The 21,990-nt window shown below is 38.6% G+C and overlaps 1 protein-coding gene across 1 annotated transcript in view; it reads left to right on the plus strand.

Moving 5' to 3' along the window:
* LOC140236557 (choline transporter-like protein 1) overlaps nt 1-21,990 on the plus strand; it is a 42,589-nt gene that overhangs the window by 7,177 nt on the left and 13,422 nt on the right. The window contains exons 2-14 of the mRNA XM_072316482.1: nt 1,368-1,469; nt 4,818-4,910; nt 8,048-8,190; nt 9,794-10,006; nt 10,589-10,755; nt 11,776-11,865; nt 12,675-12,814; nt 15,311-15,497; nt 16,196-16,364; nt 16,831-16,971; nt 17,833-17,948; nt 18,421-18,458; nt 21,589-21,717. Of these exons, the coding sequence (XP_072172583.1) occupies nt 1,437-1,469; nt 4,818-4,910; nt 8,048-8,190; nt 9,794-10,006; nt 10,589-10,755; nt 11,776-11,865; nt 12,675-12,814; nt 15,311-15,497; nt 16,196-16,364; nt 16,831-16,971; nt 17,833-17,948; nt 18,421-18,458; nt 21,589-21,717 (1,659 nt within the window). The 5' untranslated portion in view covers nt 1,368-1,436. The remainder of the gene's footprint in view (nt 1-1,367; nt 1,470-4,817; nt 4,911-8,047; nt 8,191-9,793; nt 10,007-10,588; nt 10,756-11,775; nt 11,866-12,674; nt 12,815-15,310; nt 15,498-16,195; nt 16,365-16,830; nt 16,972-17,832; nt 17,949-18,420; nt 18,459-21,588; nt 21,718-21,990) is intronic.

Below are 21,990 nucleotides of genomic sequence, written 5' to 3' on the forward strand. Positions count from 1 at the left end.
TTGACCCAAGTAGTGCATTTGATATGTTTGTTCAGGAAATAGTCAGATGTCTATATGCAAATAATAACAAGACCAAAGGAATTTCAGTTGTTCTCATTAATATGGTACTGGTACACAAAGAGGCACATATAATGCAGACCATTAATCTGTACCAATTTATATAGTGTAGAGGTCAGTGTCCAGTAAAATTTGTGTAAAAGCCTGGTACACTATAGAAATTGAACCCAGAATGTGCTGTACATTAATCATTTATGCAGTCCATTTTTTTTTTTTTTTTTACCTTCAGCTTTTCATCAGTTGGTAAGACCATTACAGCAAATCAATTAATTATTGAAATCATTACAAGTCAGAGTAAAAGATGTACTGTATATGCCATGTCGCGAGTCTGAATTTTTTGCCAATCGGGAATTCCCGACGATTTTGCAAGTGATTAAATTCGCGATCGTGGAGTCTGGTACTGAACAGAGAAATGTACATGTAAATGTGGACGTCACATCCACATCAGGATCAGAGTCAATATTTTTGTGTGTCTAATTTCGCGAATAGCACCTGACTCGTGAAATTCACAAAAATAAAAACCTCCGAAATATTTGACATATATACAGTAATGCTCTTTAATAACCAATATGTACCATAGAGCCAGGGGCAAGATTAAGATATTGTATTCCATAAAGGGAAAATCGGATTCGAAATCCTCTTCAAGCAACCTCAAGGAGCCTTTTAGCCTTGTATAATTTTTAAAATGATCAGCCAGAAGATGGCAAAGGCGATCTGATCTGATCCGGTTCTGAAACCACCTACAGCAGGGGGTGGTTTCAGCTACCGTTACATTATTAACCTTTCTAGCTTCTACAGCAGCCTCGAAGAGCCTCAGCTGCAATATATAGTAACGTTTACAGGTTTGCAGCTATTTACACTTATTGTTGTGTTCAAATGCCCATGCCATTTATCAGAGGGGAACTCGGTTACCATGGAAAGGGAGCCAGTCATGGCCTGCTTTGGGTGGGTGGCCTGAGCAGTATAAATGGACAAGAGATCAATTTTTCTAAAGGGTTTTCGAAATGGCTCGACAAGGCTCCAAATATTGGCTACCAATGGGATATTAGTGTGGTCTCTCGTGTATTAAAGCTGGTACCAAACTCGTCGAAGCATTGACTGTTGAAATGTCAGTTTTGGCAATAAGATCAGCTGAGAGTGACCAAAGAAAGAACATGTTGGTTAGGCTCCATTGGCACTGAAGATCTTTCATAGTGTGACATTGTCAATGATGGCACATTTGGCAAAGACACATCAAATGAAAATATAATGGAGAATTGTTAAAGAGTAAACTTTCTCTCTTTTTTTTTTGTCTCTATTTTTACTTTCAGACCTGAGTTTTCTGAGCTACTTCAGTGCCCTCGTCAGCTGTTGTCCTTGGCAGGAAACACAATTGCACCATGGGATGTGCATGTCTTGGTTCCCCGACAGATGTAAGTTACGTACAGTAATATGCACATCTCAATTCAATGTGAAGAATTTCTGCATTTATACTAATGCGTGCTACTACATGCATACAAGTAACATATAAGAAAAATATAGCATGTGCACTGTATTATGTTTCTGTGTGTGTGTGCCAAATACAATGTATAGTGCAGCACCTCTCCTGTCTGTATCTTAGAGTCTCTGCAGTGTATTGTTGCATTTATTTCCCAATGCTCAGTACAATGCATGCATTTGCCAACTCATGATCTCTACCTAAAAAATGCAAAATGACAGAGAGTGCATGGGGAAAAAAAGATGGAAATAATGTATTTTTAAGGACCTACATCCACAAACCTGGTAAAAGCAAAGTAGGATGAAAATTGGAGGTTAAATAAAAGAAGTAATATTTGATACTGTTATACCTACCATGAGTGGTTCTTTAAGTGTCATTCAAGATTTGTCTATTACTATCTCATACCAAACTGCATATTACAGGTACATCAGTGAACACATCGTGTATGTTAATCCAGAATACATGCTCTCTAATTAAAGATGTTTTCACCAAAATACTTTGAGCATAGCATTCATGTATGACCCCGTTTACAGTGCGGGGCCGGGCTCGGCCGCGGCTCGGCCGCGGCCGAGCCCGACCTCAATTGCGCGGCCGAGCCTCGCAATTTTGTCCGTTTACACTGCTGGGCTCGGCTGCGCTTTTAATTCAAACCTTTCAATATTTTGTCGTAGTGGCGCTCTGCTTGTAAACAAACGCAATTTGGTATAGTCTGGTTTTCAGACCCTTTGCCAACTGGATTCCGTGGCGACGAAGTCGCCGTTCGGGCAAAGGCCTTTGCCGAAGGAAAAAATCCTTTGCAAGACAAAACCACCTTAAACTATACTAGTTTTCGACGTTGAGGGGGTTAATATCGTGAATAGCGAAATACTAAGGGCAGAGGGTTTGGAAGCCAGACTAAAATTGGCCGCGCATTTGGCCCAGTTTGCGTTTACACCAAGAAGAGGCCGGGCTCGGCCGTGGCCGCGGCCGAGACCACCTCCAGAGCGAGGCCAAATGCGAGGCCAATTTTGGCCTCGCATTTGGCCTTTTGCGCGTTTACACTGAAGCGGGGCTGGGCTCGGCCGCGGCTCGGCCGCGGCCGAGCCTCGCACTGTAAACGGGGTCTGTGATGCAGGCCTAATCAGCATATACATTGTATGCTGTATCAAAAAAGCTGCAGTGAAATGCACTCTTACATAGTTCAGTACAGTATTGTGTTGACAAGAGTACAAATTGTAGACCAGTGGTTCATGGCGGTATCAAAATATGATCAAAATTATGCTTTGTGTAGGATAGTCATTGTGAGCTGTGCTATCGTGTTCATGATTCTTCTGGCCTGTGCCGCTCTTCCATCTACACACAATCCAAACCTTTGTCAGTATTCAGGTGCTGTTCTCTTTTTTTCTCATACCGTGCTATGTACCGTTGTTACATTTTCCCGTCTCGAAATGACATACTACTGTAGGTTTGAGTGTCGTCTCTATTTACTCTAAGCCCACGTTTGAGGGGGTGTCCTTTTTTGAGCTTGTTCAACTTTGTATAAAATGGATTTGATTTACTTTTCATTCTAGTTTTATGTGGGTGTTTAAAGGGTGTTGTTGTTTCATTCTTTCTTTCAGCTACTTTGTTAACAGCAGAAAACAAGAATGAGAACACAGAGAAAAAGATGTTCTTGTGGTTGTTTTACATTTCAAACTCCAGCCATATTATGACTGCAAAGCTTGATTTTCCTCTCAAATGCAATAAAATGTCTTTCAAATTGATAGTGTTATTTTTCTGTTTTAAATAGATTCCTGGCACTTATTTGACAAGTTTAGAAGACTTCGCACTCTTTATAGGTTGTATGATTTTTGTAATTTGTGTTGTTGTCAGATTACAAAGCGAAATGGTTCAGGCTAATACAAAACAAAAATCATATGGTTCACTTGATATGTCCTTCACTGCATAGAAGAATTTCTATTGAGCCACAGTGGGTGAATTTTGAGCTTGATATTCATGCATGTACATGTATACAGCAAATAGAAAATGAAATCCAGATTGACTTTGTGTTTAACTCTTCTAAGGCTTGTAAATAGGTGATAGCAAATGATAGTTTATGCTGGCTGAGAGGGAGTGGTTGGCTAAAAAGCTATCAGCGTGGCTTGGAATTGTTGCTCAAATGTAAGTGCTAGCATGTTCCTTGTGGTTAATTTTCATATATAAGGTATTAATTGCATCTTGATACAGTTTCTCTTTGCTTATAAATGTACATTGCATGATTGGTTTATTTCGCAGTGCAATGTCTTTGATACATGTACATTTTGTAGAGATTCAGTCACTGATTCAACACTGCCAATGCATGCTTGTAGTTATTATTCCAACCCATTGCTCATAATACATTGTAGGATTTATTTCCTGGAGTGAAGGGATGGGAACGTTTGACTGCCACCTGCCAGGCTGTAATCTGTGCAATGCTCTTTTGCATCTTTTCATCCTCTAGTGGAATATACAAATACAATAGGAGTTATGGAGCTCATTGGTGCTCTTGTAAGAGATCAAAGCATCTCTGGTTTATAGTTCTGTGTGTGTGTGTATGTGTGTGTGTGTGTGTGTATGTGTGAGTGATGGACATGAATGCAGAATATTTCATGGCGTCTTTTGTTCTTGTGAATTTCATGAATCAAGCGATATAGGTGCGAGACTAAACGACTCACTACAATATTGCCTCAGAACTGTAAAACACAAGTGCTTTGCCTCCAAGGAGGAAAATCTAAAAGTTCCAACCCTTTCTTCTCATTCTGTATAGTTTTATTGTTCTTGATTGTGTATTCAGCCACTCATGAATGTGTTGAGCAAGTCCCAATCTGCAAAGTGTTATTAAATGCTTGTAAAATATGTGGCGTGTGCAGTACCTATGGATATCAAATATGAAATGATATCATACACTTTATACACTTGAGTGGATCATTATTTTACAAATTATACAACACGTATACAATGCAGAATGGACTTATTGATAGTTTACAAGTTGAAATTCGATACACTATTCTCATTCACTTGATGCTCCCCGCCTTACAATCTGTCAGCCCTATATATGAGTGGATCAAATGACTTCTATTCTATGGTCATTTCACCTTGTGAATCTCTTTGTTACAGTGATACATTGTATAAATGGAATAATTACCTTCAATAGTTTTGACCTTGTGCAGTCACTACATGCAGAACCTGCAAAGATACATGGATATTGTGATATTCACTTAAATTTAAAGTGATGCTCTGTTTTTTATGTGTCGCTCTTTAAAATGTTGCTTTCCTTTAATGGCAGGAGCCCGATTCGGGCAGTCTGAGGCCGGATAAAAAGAGACACTGCACAGACATCTTGTGTACCATCATCTTCATTGCCTTCTGGATTGGCATGGTGAGTTCAGTGGCAGTGGGATTGCATGTTTCAAAGAGTGCAAAACTAATCTGCAAACATTTCGTATTATCATCTATATAGGACGTTTTAGCCGCGCATTAAAAACGCATATTGTTGTCCGCGCAATTTTTACCGTTCAATATCAGAGCATATTGAACGAAACGCATAGGCCAACGTATTAATTCCCCATTGGCTACCGTTGTTACTGGCTGTTCAAGATCACACCATATTCTCGTCTGTTGCGCGAGCGCTTGCTGAGTGTGCAAACGCTTGCTACTAGTGCGCGTCATTTTGTTACAATTCACAAGCGCGCAAACAGCTTGCACCACGCAGTTTTAGGGGCTTCCCCTTTTCAGCGCTGGGATGTGACTGCCGGTCCAAGTTACTGAGTAACTTCAAAGACAAGTAGAAGCCCGGTATTTTTCTGTAGTTTATGCTTGCTCTACTTGATTGTAGATGATAATAATTATATTGGATGGCATTAATTCATGGAATACCAGGGAATATAATATAAATATTCATAGATACATAGACTACTAGTATCCCTATTTTTAACAGAGAAAGTGATGACTATTACTTTCACAAGGAACCACCTCCAGCCAGCCAGTCAGACTTACAGGTAAGTGTAAGGTTATATTGTGACTTCTCAATGTATAAAATTATCCTTTTTTTTTATCCTTTTTTTTTTTTTTTTTTTGTAGTACTGATAGTTCTGTGGTAGTACTAACACTATGGCTGGAAGTTGAATGGGTAACCTGGATGAATTCTAGCATGCATTATACAGTGTGTTATTTTTTTTTTTCTTTCATTATAAGAGCCTCAGAAATGTTTTGGACCATCCTTTGTCATATTGGCATTGTCTGCCGTAGTAAAAGCATGTCTGTAATTGCTGTGACCATGATACAAACATTTGCTGTAATCCCCCTGGCAGAGGGCTGCGTTCTGACTTTCTCTTTATCTTTCGTAAATTGCAAGGAGATTCCTGTTGTTCAGGCAGTCTCCTATTGACCTCCGAGGATGGCGCAAACATGCCCATCTCGGCATGGTGCGGACAAAGTACCTTGTGTAGTCTGGTTGCTTCCTATTCAGTTGTATGATCCAATTTGATGTAGGCCATGTCTTGATAAGAATTCCTCATGATAAACAGGAGATTAGGTATGACTCTTCTGACACAGAACAACACCTCAAGAATATATGTATCAAGGTACATTCACTTTTACCAAGGATGTACAGAGCTGCCAGATAGTATAATGTTACAATGCTTGAAGGGATGATATATAAGCATTGGCTGAGGTGAGAATTCAGTTTTTAATGTTTTGCAAGATATTTAGAAACCACTTTTAATATGAAATGTTAAGAAGCCTTCAATTCTAAGAGGAATTCAAAGTTTATTTGATAAAGAAGGGTTTTGAAATGGCAGAGATATCCGAAAACAAAGTAAAACAAATCGATCCTGATAAAAGAAGGGTCCCACCATTTATTTAAGATTTTTGTGTTTTAGATATCTTGGCCATTTCAAAACCAATTTTCATCAAATAAACTTTGAATTCTTCTTAGAATTATACGGTCTTTCATTTTTCATAATAGGTTTTTCATTATCTCAAAAATCATTATTAAAAAATGGAAACTCCAAAACCCATCTCAATGGAAACTGAACTATCCCTTTAAGTTTGTGTGTTTGTTTGTTTTTTTTACTAGATTTATACAGAAATATGTGCTTTTTGTTTTTAAGATGAATAATATGTTTCATGGAAGTTATTTATAGCGTGTGCAATTTTTCCACTTTTAAACCAAAGTATGATTTATACAGAAATATGTGCTTTTTGTTTTTAAGATGAATAATATGTTTCATGGAAGTTATTTATAGTGTGTGCAGTTTTTCCACTTTTAAACCAAAGTATGATTCATGCCGTCAAAATATGTTTTTACTGTGCATCAGTTAGTGCCTTTTGATCTACAGGAGTTGGCAACACTGAATGTATGGCACAGAAATAAATAGCTCAGAGTATACATGTGCAAGTCATCCTAAGATCTGAGATTGTGTTTGTAGCTCTTATTCTGTACTACAGCAGTCATGATCCTTCAAAAAGCAACTTCTGGGACCTGCTCTTCCCATCACATTTGCTGATTGATTTTCTTGAAATTTATGATTTGAATCTGCCAGGTATTTCATTGTCATACTATCTTTTGAGCGATGTTACAAAGTTACAAAATATTTGAAAAATAAACTTTACCAATGAAAGCAAAAGAGGAAATGACTCGGGACATTCATTATTTTAAAAGCATGAATGACTTTATGCCACAAATAAGGACAGTGGTTCTCAGCTAAAAAAGAAATCAGACCTACCCAAAAAGGAAACACATGGTTGTCATGTGTAAGGATTTGTGAGGTTGGCAATAAAAGTTAGGAAGTAGAAGGGCACAAATGCATGAGACTTTGTGTGGCATTAACATCTTTCTGACTCTCTGCTGATGATATTACACATCATGTGATGCGGGATTTCACAATCCTGTGAAAAGGTGAAGGCCAAGAGAAGATCATATGGATGAAGCTCGATAAAGATGTAGAATTTATAGACTGCAATGCATAGTATACAATACAGTGCAGTCTCAAATGTCCATATCTACATATATGTACTAATAGTATTCACTCTATAGATACGAGTATACAATTATGTACCCCGTGATCATGTGAGTTTTTCTTTTTTTCTTGTAGGGGGATGCTTCTTCCTGTAGGTGTGCTCATATTGTATCAGATAGAAACAGCACATTATGTTCAGTTTAGTTCAATTCAAGTCATACTTTAATTTGGTAAACCCTAACAATTGTGTGGACATTTTATTGGATAGGCAATCAATGCAGAACAGATTGGTTGCAATGTTTTTATTCTTCCCATTTGTGCGCTGTGTATTAAATACAGATACAATGTATGAGCCAAATGTATTGCTGAACTAGTCTTGTCAAAGCAGCTAACGAGTCCTAGATATGGAGTGTTTGGGGATAGAAATAATTAGATTGTTGGGCTTCACGTATATTCGTAATACATGCAGCACACTGTAGAATATTCAGTAACTGTGGATTTTGTAGATGCCTGTACTCATGCAGATTTTGTCTCTGCGACTTTTTTTTTCTTCTAGTTTATGATTGCTGGCTATTCCATAGTCTTCGGAAATGTGCTGCGCCTCGTCTTTGGCTACGACAGCTATGGAAACGTCTGTGGTCAGAAAAACAGTCCCATCGAGAATGTGTCCCTCTCCGGAATGGACATGTCGACCAGACCGTAAGAGGATGAAGTCAGCTCTGTTTGAATTGATTGAGATTCACATGATTTAAAGTTGTACATACATGTAATATCACTATTTCAGAGAGCCTTAAAGTGTGTGACAAGCTGACATTTTAATGCATATATGTTATGTTTATATTGCAAACATCAAGTGCTTATGGTGTCAATTTGCAGAATTGATTTAATGTCAGTTTACATTTACGTTGTATGTCCAAGTCTGCTTTAAATGATGAATTAACCAAATGATGTGCAGTTTCTATTTTGATATTTCCCGAGAATGCTATTATAAACCAGAGTCAGCATAGAGAGTGTTAGAACATGTAATAAAGATACATTAATAAAGTTGCACATTATTACATGTATCATATCATTTCCCAGAGGTATTAAGACAATTTGATAGAATTGAGATAATTGTAGTGTCAGTCAGGCAAAGCATTAATACATGAATTTTGCTGCATCCATTCATAACTGTAATTCTACAGTGAATAATGGTATTCTTTTAGTGATTGACATCAGTATTTCTCCTATGGTCTATAATTATCTACCTATTGTACATTTGTACCTATATTGTATCTATATTTTAATCTCACTATTGGCATCACTACCTAACACCTGCATTCATGCTTGTCTATGCCTTCAATGCCTAAGTCCGTGCTTGTCAGTGTTTTTCAACCCAATGCCCACTTTGGCTCCAACAGTTTTTTTTTTTCCCAGTTCGATCAAATATGAATCTTATTTATCTTTATTTCTGGCTGACATCAAGCATTTTGTGGCCCACTAGTTGCGACGGACAGCTTAACCCTATCTTAACTGACATTTCGCACCAGGATTCCACAACGCGCAAAGATGGCGCCGCATCATTTCATTACTTTTTTCATTGAAGTCTCCCGCATATTTTGAGACCAAATTTGCGATGTCCGGTTACGCCATTCTAAAGTTGCGTAATGATTTGCATATGCATGTCAACCTGAAAACGACTCAAATTCACGATATTGTGTGCAAATGCAGTGCAAATTGAGTTTTTTTTGGTTAAATTGATATAAATCAAATTATTTCCACTTTTAATCATTAAAATTAATCAATTCTCATGTAGATAAACTTGAAAAATTGCCTGCAACATTTTTTGGCTAACAGATCAGTAAAATGACCAAAAAACAATAAAATGCTTAAGAAATTAACAAAACAATAAAAACAAAAGAAATTGATTTTGATTGTGCTATTTTTCACAAGAAAATTGCTTGATGTGTCTTAAGGAATTCTGACACAAAAATTTAGCAATCCTTCAGTCTTTTTAGTGGAGTTATTAGGTGAAAATATGATTTCATGCATAAATTTACATAATTGATTTACTAAAAATAGAAAATAATATTTTTTTTTATTGTATTACCATGTAATCGTATAGTTGACATCGGGCTCTATATTCAGGCAAAATTTTATGGGAATCGCGCCATTGGCGGCCGAGATCTGAAGGGGGGGGGGGATCAGTTTGATAACCCCCCCCCCCCCCACTCCCAAGTAAAAACTTGATCTCATATAGCCCAGATAGAATAGGGTTAAAGGACAGGTGCAGTTTTTCACGCAACCTTTGTTGTCCATTCAGGTACGTCTTCTTCATGGACGTCCGCCGGCCGACAGACTCGCTTGAGATCTGCGTCAGCCAGTGCCCCGACCGGATGCTGAACTCCTCGGCCGACATCCAGGCCTTTGCGGAGGACTCCATGTCTAAGCTATGCTCCTACAACACAGAGGTGGCAGATTATGACACAGCTGCGAGGGGTCTCCATGGACCATGTCCTGAGATTGTCTTTGCCAGGTGGGACATTAACCCTTTGAATGCTAACGGAGACTTTGGACAGTGTGTGTTATAACACTATGAGGTTTTCTGTGCCAATTAGCACTCGAAGCTCACAAAGGGTTAAACCACCCCCTTATGATGTCACAGATGTCATCGCTGCTTGCTTACGACATTCAGAAGAAGATGCTATGATATTGCAGAATGGCATAGTGGATAAGATTCCCGACTCCTAATCGGAGGACCCGAGTTCGATTCCCGCCCAGTGCTTACGTCCTTGGACAAGATGCTTTTACCCACAATGTCCCTCTTGACCCAGGTGTATAAATGGGTACCTGGCAACGCTGGGGTAATAATAATGGCAGGGCCCTCTGGTAGAGCAGTGGCAACACTGAAGAGGCTACCCTGGATAAATAAGACCTTATTATTCATTCATTTTTAAAGATTTTCTTTCTGCAAGAGACAGTATGGTGATGCAAAATCCTTCATTTTCTTTCATCTGATGATGCGAATGGCCGTCACAGTGTAAGGATTCCAATAGTAGTAAAGAATTAAGTCATTCTAAACATGATTCACAAAAACTTTGCTGCTGTTTGTCTGCAGTGAGCCTATCATCAACCGCTGCGTGCCAAAGAATCTCTTCACCATCGCCCAGGCCTACCTGGAGAACATCATCTCCTTTCTCAACGCCTCCGAGCTGCTCTCCAAGGCTCTGGTGGACCTCTACATGGCCCGCTTCATCATCCTCGGCCTCTGTGCCATTTCATTGGGTGAGCTGAGCTGGAGAATTCTCATTACTCAATTCTGATTGGCTGATACCTGACATATGTTTGATTTTATGACTTAAGTTTGATCACATTTTTTCATGCAACACGGCCCAGAACATATCTTGAATGAAAGTTTGAGGGAATGTAGACAAATTGTAGTCGTGTAGTGTCAACCAAGTTGTAATAGCTGTGACTTACCTGAATACATGGCTTTTTGTAGGCCTTCTCACCTTTTTGTTATCTCTTTGGGTCACATAACCATGATGCCATTTGCAAATAAGTTGTCCCTTACCACATGAATGAAATTTCATTCATGTCAGATTTTTTTGGAGACATTCCCATTGTAAATCTACTCACCATTCATCAAGGATATTGCATATTTATGCATCCTCCAAGACATAGAAAGTCACTTCTTGTGCAAATATATGTGAAGGCAATGACAAAATTAACTGCTCTTCTTAATCCCTGGCGAGAATGTTACTCGGGTGACGTTGGACTTCATGAGGAGCTGATTTCGCTACATATCAGGCATGCCTGCCTGTGTACATGTATATTCAAGATTATCCTTCAGTGGATTGATACAAATTTGATATGACAGACTTTTATCTTCAGAATGCTGTGTTTTCACACATCTCACCAAACGCAGTGACCAGAACTCACAAAAGTATACATAAATCAAATCCATACTTTAAATTTAGTCCATGAACTATGATAGGCATAAAATATATGTAGGTGTACCTTTCGCACACGAGTGTGCTTGCTTCAGTGGATGTCTGTTGGTGTACATGAGCTGTCACATCAATTTTTGCAGACAAAATTTGCATAGTCCGAGGATTGAATCCAACGACCGATCTGAATTCTGGACAGAGAGTCACTCTTTGTTGCGAGGTAATAGAGAAACTGTTGGTCCTACTGTATATTACCAATCCATACAAACAAAGTGGAACTACTGTTTAATGTGCCAGTGCAGTGTACAGTGCCATGTGAAAGTTGATGTGTTGAATTATGACCTCCCACATGCAGTGCTGTCCTTCATCATGGTAGTACTGATTCACCTGATAGCCCAGGTCATCGTCTGGATCATCTACATCGTCTCTGTCGTTGGATCCATCGGTAAGAATTTCAATTCTTGTAATCTTCTTATTTAGCAATGGTGGCGCCAGAACTTTTGAACAGACTGTCTGATTTTGTGCAAACTTGTCCCCTTAACTTTGATCTGCATCCACATGGCAAAGCTTATCATCAAAGGGAGCTTATCATCGATGATAAGCTCCTACCCCCGTAACTCAAGCGAATCGCACTTGAAGATAAAGCCACAGGACCAGAAGTTTCGCGATGGGCCAGTACAAGGAGCACTGTATTTATATTCGGGAGGTCAACCTGGAAGCGAAAGGGAATGAATGTTTGTGGAGAGGTCATGCTTACCTTCAAGTTTGTTGATTTTCGTGTCCGCATGATGCTTAACACTGAGTGGCTCATGGATAGAGAATTAACCCTGATAAAATCTTGTGGTTCTTATCAAGTAAGAGTTCATGTTAGCTTTACCTTTGAATGGGTCCACACAGTACTTTACTATGAGCTTATCCATGAAGTTAGCTTAACTTCAACTTAAGAATCACCATCAATATGTAACTATTGCTGCTTTCACTCGGTTTGCAAATATATACATTTTGGGTAAATTCCCCTTTAAGTAGAAGTAAATAGAATTAAATAGAATTTGTGATGGAAATTTCACTTTCATATCCTTGCAAAGGGTAGCAAAGTAGATGAGAAAATGGCAGCAGATGACTGCACTCATTGTCACTTGTAAAATTTGCATTGCTCATCAGTCTTTATGAAATTGGTCTCGTCTGTTGTAATGCCCAAGTGCATTTTGATATACTTGTATTTTAATGTGCTTGATGTTATCATTTGAATTGTAGCTGGTACTGCGGTCCTGTGGTGGACGTACGTCAGCAAGAAGAAGGCTCTGGATGCCACACCCGCAGATTTGCGCCTTGATGCCGATCAGAGGAATGTGACCGCCTTCCTTGGTTTCTCCATTGCTGCTACCGTCTTCACTGTGAGTTGAGATGGCTGAACTTCTCCAGATACAAAAGAACTTCTCCAGATACAATACGATACAATACAATGTAGATGCTTTGTATATGTAGCGCTCTTTACAACCAGTTAACATGTATCAAAGCACTTCACAAAAAAATATCAAAGTTATATTAGAAAGGAGATAGGGGAAATGACAAAATGTGCATAATGAAAATGACAGAATAAACATAATTAATCTTTCAATTATTGAAAACAAAAGTCTTGGTAGGATTTTTGGAAAATTGCCAGAGATGGTGATTCCTGGACACTCTGGGGGAGCTGATTTCGTATGTGTGGGGCAGCAGCTGGGAAGGATTTGCCTCCTGTCAGAGTAAGAGTCCTGGGGATAGACAGCCTGGTCGGGTCTTTCCCAGATGGCATTCCTTGATAAAACTTGATCTAAAATCTCATGTGATACACAAAACTCAAGCAGTGTCACATAGCTTTACAACGTGTAACATGTGTGTTTTACTGTATACGCCAAATATTTTGCGAGTTTTTTATTTTCACGAATTTCGCAAGTCGCGTGCTATTCGCGAATTTAAAGACACGTGGAAATATTGACTCTGATTCCAATGTGAATGTGACGTACGCATATACATTTCTCCCTTCAGTCCAGGACTTCACTATCGCGAATTTAAACACTAGCGAAATCGTCGGGAATTCCTGATTCGCGAAAATTTAGACTCGCGAAATATCTGGCGTATACAGTATGAGAAAGTGAGAAAGTGTATTCACCTTCCAGTGAGGACAGATCATCTATCATTAGGTCAAAATATGACCTCAAAATACCTATTATGATCATGTGACAGGGGGATTCTGTATGTAAAAAGCCCCATACCATTTTATGATGTTATCCAGTTCTTATATAGGAGTCAACTTTGTGTATTTGTTTTTCATCAATACTACATTAGGGCCCCATTTTATCAAAAGATACAATCGATTATAAATTTCCTTACCACACAGGCTGCCATAGACTTACCATAGAAATCAACTATATAATCAATTATAACTCTTCATGAAACAGGGCCCTCCAATGGAATTATATGCACAATAAGTATTACGTGAAATTTGTGTCATTTTATGCACAAAACGGATGGCCAGACTTCGGTTCTGAGCTTGTACTGTATGTTCTGATCATACAATTTCAATAATTTCTTCACACTCCTCATCAAGCACAATGATGTAAGATAACTTTATGTGACATTCCAATTATAATCTAACATTCTGAGTTATTGTGCAGTTTATAGCTTGATCTTTCAGCAACCTTTAGTTTGTTTCTCTGGGAATATGTACCGTAAATTATTCTATGGCTTAGAGTCTTCTTCAATATTTATTGTGTGTCTTTTTTGGGTACTATGAGTGTTCTAATTGCTAGTACAAGTATTCCATAGTCCCCTTTAATAAAGAGCCAAGGAGAGAATATTTGAGACACACTCCCATTCTGTCTAAATGACACCATGTCCTGTATGTGTGATTCACCTCCAGTACTCGTCCCCATGTTGTTACATGCACACATACATACATTGTATCTGTATCATTGTGCAAGTTGGTGATATATGTTTGCTTTCAGGGACCATAGTTTTTCGATCTCATGCATTTAGAAAGTTAAGTAATGTTTTAATCTTTGGTTTTTGTAGTAATCTGAGTATTATCTAGTGTTTAGCAGCATCTATTCTTGGTATCATTTCATAGACAAGGTTATGAACTTGTTGAAGACTCCTCTGTGTACTAGAGAAATTAATGTAAGGATTTTTTTTTTCTTTTAAAGATAAACAGTGGTGCTTGTTTCTTGTGCCTGAATTTTGGAGGGATTGCTGGAGCATATTAATTTTCTTTTTAATAATTACGGCACTGGTATGTGAATAGTGAAAATAACTGTTATCTCTTTTATTAGTCTCTGAATGGTATTTGCCTGCAGTGGGGACACTGAATTAGTTTGCATGTTGTTGATAATGAAGTAGTTATGTAAATTTCTGACCGTTTCAGGGTGTTTAGACTACCCTCTCATTTTTGCAGTGCTCAAGATAAAGTTCCAAACACACAAAGCTTTTGCAGAATACTTTGCAAACCTCATAAACCAGTCTGAATTTGGAGGAAAGAATCTGAATTTCGACCATTCCTAGCTCTTATTTCAGTAGAAGTTGATTTCTTGATAATTTTACTACACATTCCCATGGGAACTGCTCTTTCTTTCCTAGTTTTGAGCCAAATCATCCCTATTTTTCAATTAGAATGGTTGAGCGGTTTGGTCTTGTATTCCAAGCAAAATGCTGATACTCTCTGTAAAGGCAACAGGTGAAATTTGTTATTAGAAATCTGTCAGAAGGTGTACTGTGGTGCTATATCCAAACATAGTGATTGCCATGGCAACGTCACCTCCTGAACAAGGAGTGCATCGTGTATCATCTCTCCATTCACCCATCCATGTATGTCACACACCTCATCTCATTCCTATCCCCCCGTCCATCACCAGGTGATCCTCTTCCTCGTCATCCTCGTGATGCGGAAGCGGGTGGCCTTCACTGTGGAGCTCTTTGCCCAGGCGGGCAAGGCCATCCGCGCCATGCCCCTCCTCCTGCTCCAGCCCTTTTGGACGTTTCTCATCCTCCTCGTCTTCTTCGTCTACATCACCATCGTCTTCATTGCCATCTCGGCCACAGGTGAGGGCGTAGAGGTGGAGGAGGCCAGGGATGAGAACCTGTGAGGGGGGAAAAAAAGGGGGAGTGCTTGTCCAGTACTTCACCTGGCATTGTGTATTGTGCAGTCCATACATGCTTTGTTGCAACGTTATCATTCTGAGCAAAGACCCCCCCCCCCCCCCCCCCCCCCCCGACAGTGTCTTACCTGTTCTGAGAGTGGATGAACCTCCCATGACTTCTATCACTTCATCTCATTGTTGGTTTTAACCTGTAACACATCTAATTTTCTACACAGAATGGCTTGAGCATTTTGAAATTCTATAAAGTGGGAAGTCATTGTTGTAGCATTTATTAGTCAATTAGTGCTTCAGTGACTATCTTAAAGAAAACATAACATTTCGCTGACTGACAGTGATTAGTGTAGGATTAAGACGTTGATAACAGCAGTTATGTTGGTGACCATCTAGTTCAGTTTATTTGTGTTAAACTGAAATTGTATCCAGGATATGGCAATGGATAAAGATTATGTTGGTTCTTGTCATTAATTGTAAGTATTGACAATAAGCCCAAAGATTACTACAGATTTACTGATGATCCCATCTTCAGAAGGCTACTAAGTCCATTACGTATATCATGCAAAAGTTTATACAGATGTCATGTAAATTGTCGTACTGTACCAAAACAGGGGCACACTCACATTCTGTATGATATTTCTGCAGGCTACCCCTTGGTGACTGAGCCAAATGGCTACGTTACCTACAACCCTCCCCAGCCAGTGAGGTACATGTGGTGGTACCATGTCATCGGCTTCATCTGGACTGGGGAGTTCATTCTTGCCTGTCACCAGTTTGTCATTGCTGCCTGTGTAGTGGACTGGTACTTCACTAGGTGAGAAAAGGATCACCAGCTCCTGAGATAGTCATAAATTTTCCATGTTCTGTAAACATATCATAAACTGTTTTGTTTGTTTGTTGTTGTTTTCTTCGCCACTGCAGTTGACATGAGTATTATACTCTCGGGGCATATCTCCTGTACATATATGTGTTGTTTTTTTAAATGCTGAAAATAATTTTTGCTAACTTTGAGTGATTTTTAAATGCAATATGTTAGGCTGTGGAAATGCAGTGGATCTTCCCTCAATTCAATTCTGTCTCATTTGTATTCTCAGTAGCATCAGCACTTTTATCGCCAGCTAAATTCAACCATTTGAATGTAACAATTGCGCCATATGTTTTCATACTTGGCACACGATGTACTGGTAATGAATGTCTACCACTCCTCACATATCTTGAACGGAGGTTAACGTATCGATGGCGCGGTAAATACCGCACCTATTTCATTCGTTCTTGCTCAGAGACAAGAAGAACTTCAGTTCCCCGATTCTCCGCTCCGTCGGCCGCCTCCTACGCTACCACATTGGCTCCATGGTCTTTGGTTCCTTCATCATTCTTCTGGTGAAGCTGCCTCGAGCCATCCTCATGTACATCCAGTACAAGTGAGTTTAAAAGTCTGGCATTCCTGTGTAAAGGGTTGTGAGCACAGCCATAGAGATCCCTATTGCACTCAACGCTGTGTTTAGTGGCCACTTGTCTATTAAGACCACAAAATATTTGTACAACGCACTCCCATTTTATAACAAACGAGTTAAAATTGAAATTTCCTTACAACGAAGTAAAAACATGGGTCCCAGAATAACAATCTTTATTGTATCTTTGTATACTTTATTAGTTTGGCCATAACAACACTTGATTATAACAAAAGAGAACTGCACAGGACTTTGTTATAATGATGGGGATTGCCTGTTCCTCCAGAGCATCTTAAACATTAATGAACCTGTATACAAAGACCATTTGCCTGCAAAGACTGTTTTTACCATGTTGTACAATACTAATGGTAGGTTTATATGTCTAAAGGAAAGCTTTTCTTTTCAACAAAAAATGATATCCCATACAAGAATCATATACACTGTAGGATTTGTAATTTCCATTTTGTCGGCAGGAAGGAGCAAGAATGATAAAGACCTGTTGCCATGGTTCATCTGGAAATGACTTGTCTGATAGGAATGAGGAATGATGAAGAAAAATGAACAGATTTAGAACCAGATTTCTGTGCATTTGATTGCTAGAGATCCTAGGAGTTGGCATTTTGCTGGCAAGATTTAGAATTTTGAGAGTCTTAAAGTATTCATGTAGCATGTGCACAGTCTTTCTTCCTTTTCATTATTTTGCATGTCCATGTATGTTCTTTATTGCATTCAGCTTATTTTCAGCAGGTGGTGGCTAATTTTTGGCATATTTTTAATGGGCAAATAATGGTGATGAAGTGAATGAACATCTTTTCACCATCTCATCGGCAGACTCAAGGATAGCCAGAACCCAGTTGCCCAGTTCATCCTAAAATGCCTCATCTGTTGCCTCTGGTGTCTGGAAAAATTCCTCAAATTCCTCAATGAGCATGCCTACATCGTCATCGGTAAGGATGCATTATCGCCCCCTCCCCCTTTGCTCATATCCCTCTTCTCTTTTCTCATCATCAGTATCTCTTTTATCATTTTATCTACTAGTCCATCTTTCTCTCATTCTCCCCCTTCTCTCTACATTCCAAACTAGATATCCTTGCAAAAGCATGGTTAGTGACCATTTTGTTCACAGATATTTCGACTTTGTGAGCCCCCAAAGTTGTATATTTCTCATATGTGTATGTTTTTGAGACTGCAATTACGTTGTATTTGTGATTTTTCACTAAGGTGTCATTCTTTACAGATTCTTTATTTGACCTTATTAAGGAATCAAAAATATTTCAACATCTTTCATATCCAAGGGATGTTATGAGTGTAGATCAACCGCACATGACAACATTTAAAAGCCGCAGACGCAGTAATCTTGAAATATTTGTTGTCTTTCTTGAGGTTGACAGGATTGTCCTTTCTGTTCATTGTTTACAGCTATTGAAGGTGATGGTTTCTGCAGTTCAGCAGGAAAGGTAATTTACAATTCATGCAAGATACACACTGAATGTTTTATCACCAATATAGACATGTTTATCATAATTATGACCGTGATGGTAGTTAGGTGATCCGAGTATCCTCTCGGATCACCTTCTGTATCTGTACGGATTCTTTGGTTCTTCTTCTTCTTCTTCTTTATTTCTCCTCAAAAGTTGTGTTTCGATTAGCTCAGAAAGTGTTCCTCCTATCAATTTCAAAATTATACCATACATGTATCATGTCCCAAAGTCGACAAATTTTGTAAAATCATAGTGATCAGTCAGCGGTGACGTCACTATGACGTCATTATATGAAAACACATTTTCATGCATATCTCATTAATGGAAAGGAATTTTTCAATGAAATTTACGTCACGTATATTTCAAGTCAAGCGCATTCTACTCATATTATCAAAATTCACATTTATTATTAAAAAGTGCGCGTACGCGCGCGTTGAAATATTTGTATGCTCAAATCGAGCTCAAATTTTTTTTGCACACGTTTCAGACCATTTGGAGCATTTTTTGAAAAATTGAAAAAATTGGACGGACGCGTACGCGCGCGCGCATATACGCACGCACAGCTCATATGCAATAGAAATTTCCCGTTTTTTCACTTTGATCGGATACCTGAAAGGTCAAGGAATATTTCTACCAAGTTTCAAGTCAATCCGACTCAATATGACGTCATACGGGCCCGTCAAAGTTGAAATTCCGCGCGCGCGTCAATGGCGATATACAGTGCAACTATGCCAAAAAACCGCCAATTTTAAATCCGATTTTACTCGTCAGGATGGACGGTGACCCCCCGTTTTCTTTACATATTCTGAAAGCTTATGAGTTGTACATGCCATTTTATGGGTTGGCGAAGCTGAAAAAATGATGAAAAGATATCAAATTTCTTAATAAAGTAAAAAAAGTAAATTTTCAAAATGACGTCATGAAAATTCAAGTTCACTCGAGCGTATTTCATTTATCCTTTGCCGATTTTCACACAAATTTCAGTATGTTGTAGCTTATTAAATGCTCTTTCATTAATATAATAACAGCATTTTGATTGGATGACGGCATCACCTCGTAAAAATGGATTAAAAGTAATTTTGTCAAATTTGGCCAGTTTACGTGTTATCTCTATGGGAGTGCAGTTTTTCTGGAAATGAAAATTGACATGACTATCTTTCTCGAGCACTATCTCACTTATGCTTCGGTGAACTTCTCCCAACTTTTAATATGTTGTAGCTGAGACTTTGGGCTATCGTAAGTGTGCCCTTCATTTTTTCATACGACGTCGGCATCATGTCAAAAAAATTGGTTGAAATTAAAGCTTATCTTCGATGTATTGAAATATTTCTTCCTTTCTGCAACTTTCTTTGCAATAACTCAAGAACGACAGCCCCTTTCGCCCCCATATTTTGCACATGTTTAGTTCATGTTACGTACATTTTTTCATAAAATAACAACTACTTGATCGGACACCATGTTGGGTATGTAAATTAGGGTCAAAGGTCATAAATATTTCATCCTGTATCGTAGTAAATACATGTCCTTTCTTTCCCATATTTTGCACACGTAAAGACCACGTTACAAGGATCATTTCACAAAATAGCCACTTTTTGCTCAGATGCCATCTTGTCTGTGCAAAGTAGGGTCAAAGGTCATATGTACTTTTTTCTGTATCTTTGTTATGACGTGTTATCTCTATGGGAGGGAATTTTTCTAGATGTAAAAGTTGACATGATTGTCTTAATCGAGCACTAGCTCACTTACCCTTCGGTGAATTTCTCCCAGATTTTAATATGTTGTAGCTGAGACCTTGCGCTATCAGAAATGTGCCTTTTGTTTTTTCATACGATGTCTGGATCATGCTAAAAAAAAAACTTGGTTGAAATTAAAGCTTATCTTCGATGTATTGAGATATTTCTTTCTTTCTGCAACTTTCTTTGCAATAACTCAAGAAAAACAGCCTCTATCACCCCCATATTTTGCACATGTTTAGTTCATGTCACGTACATTATTTCATAAAATAACAACTACTTGATCGGACACCATCTTGGGTATGTAAATTAGGGTCAAAGGTCATAAATGTTTCGTCCTGTATCTTGGTGAATACTTGTCCTATCTTTCCAATATTTTGCACACGCAAAGACCATTTTACAAGAATCATTTCACAAAAAAACTACTTTTTGCTCAGATGCCATCTTTGGTGTGCAAAATGGGGTCAAAGGTCAAATATACATCATTCTGTATCTTCGTTAGTGCATACGGAATTCGGTACCAAAGATGGCAGGTCTGACTCCCTTTTCTAACTGAAACTCCAAACATCACATGGCCAATGTCCCCTCAACACAGATGAAACCTGTATGGTCATGCCTATTGGGATCAGGACTCAAATCATTGATTTCCCAATAGATCGGATCACCTAATTTGTCAGTGTTGACAAATTCCGAGTCTAGTTACTATTGATGTTGTTATCATGACTATTTTCATATTCTATCATTGCCTCTGGTATTATTTTACTGTCAGCATCTGTGTATGCTGGTGAGGTGATGCAGTAATGTGAGAGATCAGAGTTAATCTGATTTCAGACTCTTTTACTCTACCCCAAACCCACTTTTTAGACTTTTTAGCTATTCAAATGCACTGAAATGTTCACAGTTTGATGCGCTTCAGACTTTTTTTTATTAATGAGTTTCAATTTTTTTTTTCAAACTTTTTTTTCTGCAAGCACTCTCACACCCCCGATGATTTTAATGTGAACTATTAACTTCTTATAGAAGGTGACATACGAATGTATCAACTTGTGCTTCATGTCTGCTTTTTCCCATGTGTAGCAGGGGTCTAGATTGCTGTCTGATCAGTATTAACTCATTGAGGACGAGTCCTGAGTATACTTGGGCAGGGGTCTATAGGAAGTTCATGTTGTAGCAAAATCAGGCCTTCCTCAACGGGTTAAGATGACAGATATACAGTTAGTTTCATTAGCAGTAAAAGAATGGCAGTTGTCTGTGGAAGAATTTTTTTCTTTGGAAATTAAAGCTGTGTATCTTTGCTGTCCACAGTAAAGTCTGATCAAACCGTCAAGTGTCTCAACTTCCTTCCCCCTTCTCTCATTGGTTGGACATGCCAGGCATTCACAGTACTCCTCTCCAACGTCCTGCGTGTGGCAGCCATCAACTGCGTGGGCGACTTTGTCCTCTTCCTGGGCAAACTGATGGTAGTGGCACTGACCGCGGTCATCGGAGTGGCCATAATGGGGGTAAGTCGCCATGCTTTCCTCACTACTACCCAAATTTCTGCCATGTTCACAATATATTCATATTCATATATATATAAATTTGCAAGAAGAAATAAAACAGCTACCATTTTTGCGACTTGTGTGAGACATTTGGTTTAGTAAAAGGTAGAATTTTGAATTTCAGTGAACTGATGCTTTACACCTAACCCTGGACTATGTGAGATGAGTTTACTGTGTTATCTAACTTTAGCCAGCCAAGTATATTTCTTCTATTTATATTTTGCTTGGTTGATG

Source organism: Diadema setosum, chromosome 13 (genome assembly GCF_964275005.1).
Source record: "Diadema setosum chromosome 13, eeDiaSeto1, whole genome shotgun sequence".
Classification (NCBI taxonomy): Eukaryota; Metazoa; Echinodermata; class Echinoidea; order Diadematoida; family Diadematidae; genus Diadema; species Diadema setosum.